The sequence below is a fragment of the Belonocnema kinseyi genome, chromosome 2, assembly GCF_010883055.1.
Source record: "Belonocnema kinseyi isolate 2016_QV_RU_SX_M_011 chromosome 2, B_treatae_v1, whole genome shotgun sequence".
NCBI lineage: Eukaryota > Metazoa > Arthropoda > Insecta > Hymenoptera > Cynipidae > Belonocnema > Belonocnema kinseyi.
The window spans coordinates 107,503,232-107,511,532 of record NC_046658.1 but is presented as its reverse complement, the minus strand read 5'-3'; the positions used below and the strand labels follow the sequence as shown (position 1 = coordinate 107,511,532).

The following is an 8,301-nucleotide window of genomic DNA, read 5'->3' as shown; positions in this document are numbered from 1 at the left end:
TTGCACCATAATCAACAATAATTAACTATAGAGAGCATCACTTCCGATAGAAGAAATTAGATGCATTATATTTCAAGAAAAAAAAATTCTTTGGGATCATTTCAGGCTATACATTGTAGATAAATGCCAAATTTTCATATTGTAAGACCGACATGTTCAAAAATAATTTTCTTCAGAAAATTCAGGTCTGATTCCCCAATAAATAAAAAATATTTTCTGAGAAAAAAAAATTTTTAACCTTAAATTTGTGTTTGAAAAAATCTTAACGATTTAAAATTTTGTAAAGATAAAATAAAATTTGTGATGGTATCTTTTTACCAAAAAGGAAGAAATTTATGTGGTAGGGTTTGCAAAAATTAAACATTCAAATTTGTTGTGGGTACCCTGATAATAATATTTAATATGTATTTTCCATAATGTAATTGTTTATCACAGAGTTATTGAAAGAGGGTTTTAATGCCAATAAAGATAGGCCGGAATTCAAATGCTTTAGCGCATGTATTATGAAGAAGAGAGGTCTGGTACGTAATTTGGTAACATAATAATCCTTTAAATTATTTAATTGTAAGAAGTGTGTTTACATAAATATGAAATATAATGTTTTACAGTTGGAATCAGGAAATAAGATCAATCTGGATAAAATGAAAGAAAACAGATCACCCAAATTTGCAGATAAAGCAGCCGAAATCGACGAAGCCGAACAAGAGTGTGCTGAGAAAGGTAAGCAAAGCATCTTAAAATATACGTATTATTACATTGAAAAAGTTAATACCTAAAAATCGTTATTTTCACATGAAAAATATATTTTCATAAAAGAATTTCAAAGTTTTTTCAATTTGTATTTCATTACAAAAATTTGTCGATTATAATTTAAATTTGATATTTCAGTCGCAGGTATTGAGGATGAGTGTGATTTCGTTAACGCATATAAGGAATGCATGCAAAATAAGGTATTAAAACAATAAGACCTATGAAGAGGGCCTTTCGGAATAGGAAAAAAAATGTATGACAAGAATTATTTTCGGCAAAAGAAAGATGTTGACTTTGATAAATAAATCTGTTTAATTCTTGTTATTAAAAATATATATAAAGAATATTTAAATCTTCATAGTATATTCTTTTTATTTTTAAACCCATATGCATGTTATGTTCAGTTAGTGAATTTTAAAGTTCCTCAAGACATCTTCAGCGAAAAATGTAGTTTTCGACACAAATTGTAATATTACTCATCACTTCTTCTTCTTCACTTTATTTCCCCTAATTTACTTCTCCACTTCGCCACATCTTCCCCCGCTTCCCCTGCCCTTAAAATAAAAAAATCCGCTCAACTCTCTAAACAAATAGTTTTTTAAAATGATTTTAAGAATCATTAGTGATACCGCTTTAAATAAGAAACCTTATTTTCAATGTGAAAATGTTAAAACTTACAAACAACATTTAGCGTAATAATGTTTTTGCAATTGATGGCTTCTTTATCGAGGAAAGCATTCTCTACATCTCTGCTGTTTTTAATTTTGAAAGCTAATAACTATGCTTGCAAATTATTTATCTTTTTGAAAATGGGAAAAACGTAACTTTAGGGCACCCTTTCCCTAAATGAAAAATGGGTTAAACAAAAATGCCAAAGAAAATGGTCTACGGGATATTGTTTGTCACTGATTCTCAAAACGTTTTATGCAAAGAAAGCCTCTATTTTCGGGCTGCTAATTTTTTTTTTGAAAGTACAGGTTAATCCCTGAATAATTTAGTAGTCAGTAGGTAGATATTGTTTTTAAAGTATATTTAGTACCAAAGCAAAATGAATTGTTTTGAGCAAGAAAGATACAAAAGTTCTGTCTGTTGTTTATTAAACGATTGATTTTATGCTTTTCTCAAAATTTAAGAAATTATAGAAGAAGAGCCTTGCCTGGCTCTTTCGACCATAACACTAAACATTTATCATCTCCTAAATTTCTAAAGACCTTATTCTAAATATTCAATAACTACATTCTTTTAGGCTTTTAGAACTTTTATCAAAAAGCCATTTCTTTTTATCGATAAACACATTTCAACAATTTTGTTCATTTCCTGTAAGGCTGATAGGAATGGCATTACGTACAAAAGAGGGTAACCTTTAATAACATCTTTGTCTATTAAGCCATCAGAATTTCACAACAGTTTTCGGTAGACCTTTCCCTCAAGCAATTTGTAGTTATAATTCTTTAATACTAAGTTAACTGATTAACGCCCGAAGTACCACTTTTCCAATGATTTTGTCAGGGGCTTTTTTCACCATGAAAACGTTTTTTTTTTTAAATTCAAAATCAATCATTTCTAATGTAAAATTAAGTGGGACAATGGTCGTGGGGCTAAAGTGTAGTAGACCGTAAGACCACAACGTAAATGGCAACGTGATACAGATAAGGCCAATTTTTACCTAAGATGTTCGGCTTATGACGAGGAACGTAAAAATGGGTGCCTTACAAGTTGAAGTCAATGCGTTTACCGGTGGCGACCTGCAAAAGGTGTCAATTTTGACAGTTAACTAACATGATTCGGATAAGGTGAAAAATTGGTGTACATATAGGGGATTCATGGAGTTCCGAATAGCGTAAACCGTTGATTCTTTTGAGGCTCCGTATACTTATGTATTTTGATGCGCTGATTACGAAAATGATAATGAAAATTGGCGACTGGTAGATTTTCATGGCAAAAACCATGAAAAACCCATAAAAATCATGGTTTTTTCACGTTTATCTTAGTAAATAATTAAAATTTACAAAAAAACTTTAAATAAATGTTGTAGATCTTTTAAAAAGATATATTTTATGTGAAACACATTTACGAAAATATTTTCACTATCATTTGTGTAATCAGCGAGTCATGTCAAGAAAAGAAACCGGGTGTGACCTTCCATTATTTCTGTGACCTATCATAGGGGTGCGTTCCTGCCCCCCCCCTAGACGTTGGAAAAGGGGCAGGGGTGTGACTTTATATTATTTCTGTGACCTGTAACGGGGATGTAATGGGACGTTGAAAAAGGGGCAGGGGTATGAGCTTACATTATTTCTGTGACCTATCACGGGGGTGCCTTCCCGCCCCCCATGGGACGTTGGAAAAGGGGCAGGAGTGTGACTTTACATTGTTTCTGTGACCTGTCATCCGGTTGATACTGATCTGAAAAAACCAAAAAAAATTACTAAACATGAAAAATAGAATAAAAATGCTCTTCGAAATTCTCCAACCTTCCCGTGGTGAAGAGCGTAAGTTGGTACCAAACCGAAACCAACACAAATACGATCGCAAAAAACCATGATTTTTATGGGGTTTTCATGTTTTTCACCATGAAAACCTACTAGTCACAAATTTTCACTATCATTTTCGTAATCAGCGTGTCAAAATACATGAATATACATAGTATGAACGAAATCTTCGGTTTACGCTATTCGGAAGTCCAGCCAAAGCTTCAAACAAAAGTTGGCCCACTCCCAGAGATGCATATTTTCATTATTCAGTATACTCCAACATTAATAAGAAATTCTTTATCCAAATGGTAATATTGATATGGTATTTCTTTAATCGATCTTTTCTCCAAATGTATTAATTTGGACAAAATATATTCTCATAATGAAAATATGCATCTCTGGGAGTGGGCCAACTTTGGTTTGAAACTTTTTTCTGTAAAATCATTTTCAAGAAATGTCACCTGAATTTCCAGCGACTTTGAACCCGCCTGGTAACACTTTTGCATCCAGGTAAGTATCTGAAAATGCGGAGGTTCTATTTCTAATGTCATCCCCTACATGTACACTAATTTTCAACCTTATCCCAGTCACGTTAGTTAACTGTCAAAAATTGGCACCTTTGGTAGGTCGCCACCGGTGAACGCATCCACTCCAACTGGTAAGGCACCCATTTTTACGTTCCTCGTCATAAGACAAACTTCTCAGGTCAAAATTGGCCTTATCCGTAACACGTTTTCTTTTACTTTGTGGGCTTATGGTCTATACTCTATACTCTATAGGCTTTGGACCCACTCCGTCGGCTTGCGGGTTCGATTCCCGCCACGGACTTTGGAAGAGCCTCGGCGGCCCATGCGGTGAACACTAGGCTAGCAAGGGAGTTGTTCATCTCCGAAGAGTCATGGGACTGGTACCTCTAGAGAAAAAGGTTTTTTCTAAGTACTTAAAGCTGTTGTTCTTGTTGGTTTGGTACCCACCATAAGCTGTAGGTTCCCCTCCTACCACCAAGTAAGTATTTGGGGAGTGTGCAAAGAAATAGGGAAGAAGATACATGAAAAAAGTAAACCCTTAGGGAACACATTAGAAGCTTCCATTCCATGTGTAATTGTGTGAACTTTTTAAATATGTTATGCAAATTTGAAAAATATGAAATCCTAAAAGGTTATGATCGTTTTTTCATAAAAAACGTGTTTTTTTAAATCATACTTCTTTAAAGATACTTCACTTCGAATCCGTTAGAGGAAATCAGTCAATAGTGAATAAACCTTGGCATCGGAGCCTAAACTTGAACTTGTATGGATATGTTTCGCGAAAATCAAAATGGCGACATCCAATATAGCGGCTAAAAGCTAAAAATTCTATTTTCATCACTTTTACGAATAATAAGACCTTGTATTATATTTTAATGAAAATGCGTATTCTGGGTTTATTTGGGTCGCTGATCACGAATCTGCCCTCATATTTTCCAATTTCAAGATGGCGGATCCAATATGGCAATATTTCGCCAAACCTATCCATATTTAATCTCAAGTTTAGAGCCCGATGCCATGATTTATTCACTATTGACAGATTTTCTCCCGTGGATTCGAAGTGAAAATTTGGTTTGAAAAAAATTTGATTTAGAAAACTACGTTGTAATAATAGTAATAATAAAAATAATAATAATAATAAAAAGAGCCTCGGTGGTTCGGTTGGTTAGACACTCGGACTTCCACTCAGAGGTCCGGGGTTCGATCCCTGAGCCGGTACCTCTAGAAATTTTTCAATGTACCTTTACCGAGGTTCTGGTGGTTCGGAACCCACTTTAAGCTGTAGGTGGTCCCCCCATCGTGTACTTGACTGCAACCCAGTCCGTCAATGATGAGGTAAAACCAGGCTTTGTCCAATATGTCTGGGCAGACTGCTCTCATCAGATCACTTGATGATTGCATTATAAAAATGCGTCCGTGACTGATGATATATACCGGGACAGTCCCGTGCAAATTGATCTAATAAAAAAAAAATTTAACTCTAAACAAAAATGCCTTCGACATGTTGGGCAGTATAAGCCTGTGACAACATTTCAACTCAGAAATTTTCAAAATTTAAGGCAATCTTTTGAAATCTTTTTCAATTTTCGCAAAGGTTCATTTTTCAAAATTCTTTCTCTCAAATTTTCAAAAAAACGAACCTTTCGAAATTCTTTTAAAGCTTCTAATGTTTCGGTTTAAAATCTTTGAACAAAATTTGCTTTTTTCTAAATCTTTTATTGTTCAAAATTATTTATCAATCTCTTTCAATATTCTAAATATTTCCTAAATACAAGCTTTTATTTCTTAATATTTTAACCTTTTAAAATTAATTTTTCAAAATAAAAAATCATTTCAATTCTTACTAGGAACCTAAAGAATATTTTTCATTTACTTGAACCCTTACAAAATACCTAAAATACCGAAGGACTTTTCATTATTTTTTAATTATTTCAAAACTCCGAACGAAATAATTAAACATTTTTTCTTATGTTTTTTTCATTTTTTCTTAGAAAGTATTACAAAATTATTTGAAATTTCCCCATGAATCTTAAGAATATGTTCTTTATTCTCCTTGACGCCCTCCCTAAATGAGTTTATCCTAAATTTTTAAAAATACTGAATAATTAAAAGAATTTTCTTGAATTCTTACGTTTTCTTCTTCCACACAATTTGAAAATTGCAAAACTTAAAATTATTTTCTTAAAATTAAACCATTTGAAATTTTCCTACAAATCTTTAAAATATTTAATCTCAAAATATTTCGAAATTATTAAAAAGATTAAAAATTTTTTTTCTTAATTCTTAAAAATAAGTTTCTCTCATTATTTAATTTTTCTTATATATTTGAAAATGTTTGAGAGTTTATAAATTATAGTGTGGTACTAAAATGTTAGGGACATCATTATTGATTAAAAAATCATTTACAGTCTAAATGTTCTCTTCTATCAGTAATGTTTAGAAACTAATGGATACTTTAGTCTTAAAACATATTTTCTTCAACTATATTTTATATTTAAAAATTTTTGTTGATAAATATATATACTGATTTTTTATTTATAAGATATAATATAATCTATATTATCTTCTATGCTATAATATCACAAAAAAAGGTTGGAAAATGTAAATTTCAGTTTGTGTTGAAAATGCATGAATATCTAAAATTATAAAAAGTATAATTAAAAATGCGAAAAATATTTTAAAATATGCAAAATATGAACAAAAACATGAAAAATAAAGTAAAAAAATCAAAATCAAATTAAAACTAATACCCGGAATTTATAAAACTTTACAAGCATAGAAAGAATCGCAGAGCCTGAAAGAGGCAACCAATACTCCAGTATTGCATGCTGTATAATCAATGCACAGGGGTACTAACTTTGATATGAATTGATGATATTGTTCTTTTTAGTTTTTATAAGGCTTTTTGAGACTTTATTTAGAAGAATAATTGAATATTGTTTCCCCAGATCAATTTTTTGCTTTGATAATACCTAAAAGGCATTTCAAACGATTCCTAACAATCCTACATCCCTGATTCCTACCTTACCGATCATTTTTAGGGAACATTTTAAGACCACGGAAAATGAGATTGAATTGAAAATTTAAGAAATGAAACAAAAGACGTCGTGATTTTATTTAATTTTGTAAATTTTCGAAAATAAGACTATCTAATACTTTTTCAATTCCTACCTTACCGACATTATTTCGCAACAACTTATGTCTACACGAATAAAAGTCTTATTTACAGATTAATCAGTGAAACCAGTTAAAAAGTTGCATTAGTAACATATCACTGACTGTAAATATAAGCCCGTGGAGCCACCGCTGAGGGCTACAGCATGCGGGACGGTGGCGATGGTGAGCTGCGAGATGGTCAGGCAGATCTCACTAATCAAACAGCTGGCCAGCAAGAACATTTGCGACAAACGGTAAGCAGTGGAACATCAACTGTGCCTGCTGAGGATGCTTTGGCTAGCACTAGCTATTTGCAGCCAACCACCTCGACAGAAATACCGTGGAAGAGCATCAATTGGGATACCACAATGAAAGAGGAATTGGTGCGTCTCTATTATGAAAGTGCGAAGTTTGAAACAAACAAACTACAACATCATCGCAGGAGGTTTCAACCATCGTATTAAATTATTTGAATTAACTTATAACATTCTAATCTCATCAGTCACTTGACTTAGTCCGTGGCTATGATGTATCACCGGGTTTACCCGAGTAAAAGTTTATTTGCTGATTATTTGCTGATTGAAATGTGCATTTGTTTATTAATTATTGCCTGCATAAATACAGGTATGTCAAATGTTCATTTTCAATAAATATGTACATTGAAACATTTACTACATGTTTAACTTTAATATGGTAAATATTACCATATAATAATATTAATTTGAATCATATTATTGTTTTCAATTTGTAAATTATTTATTCAGCGTAAATATGTTTGCATAAAAAATTTGAATAATTTCAAATGTCTTTATGTTTATGAATATTATTTGGCGATGTTTATTAATTATAAGGCATTCTTATGTGAAAGTTCCTACACATAAAAAAGTTTTTTTTTCAATGATGTTGAATCACAATATATTTGTCCTTCACTATCGTCGAGGGTTTGTTCAACAAAACAGGTAAATTGTCAACAATATAAAATGAAATTTTAACAAAATTGTTCAATTTAACCTTTTTAAAACTAAAGGTGAAAGTATCGACAACAGTAAGTTGGTGATTGTGAATTCTCTTTTGTTAAAGCTACTTCGGCTTTAACGAAAACATTCTCATCACGTATCTCGTACTTCGCATTCAAGTTTATTCCTGCAATTTTATATCATGCCCATAAATGTGTATTATTATAATTCATAACTTACATTGATAATAAACCAGACGTAGTTTCATTGTCCCGTTTAAAAAATGCGAATTCTTTGAAAAACATTTGTTGCTAAATATTTTATTACAACTTTTGTCGTTTTTCCATAAACTGAATTTGCTCATTTTCAATGTTTTTCATGATTTAAACTTTGCACATACGGTCTACTGAGCAGCTTTACCCTTTTTTTAACTTCTGA

At 31.8% G+C, this 8,301-nt stretch overlaps 1 protein-coding gene across 1 annotated transcript in view; it reads left to right on the top strand.

Moving 5' to 3' along the window:
* LOC117167659 overlaps positions 1 to 1,108 on the top strand; it is a 4,799-nt gene extending 3,691 nt beyond the window's left edge. The window contains exons 3-5 of the mRNA XM_033352747.1: positions 436 to 521; positions 609 to 720; positions 889 to 1,108. Coding sequence (XP_033208638.1) covers positions 436 to 521; positions 609 to 720; positions 889 to 965 — 275 coding nt within the window. The 3' untranslated portion in view covers positions 966 to 1,108. The remainder of the gene's footprint in view (positions 1 to 435; positions 522 to 608; positions 721 to 888) is intronic.
* Positions 1,109 to 8,301: the final 7,193 nt, after the last annotated feature.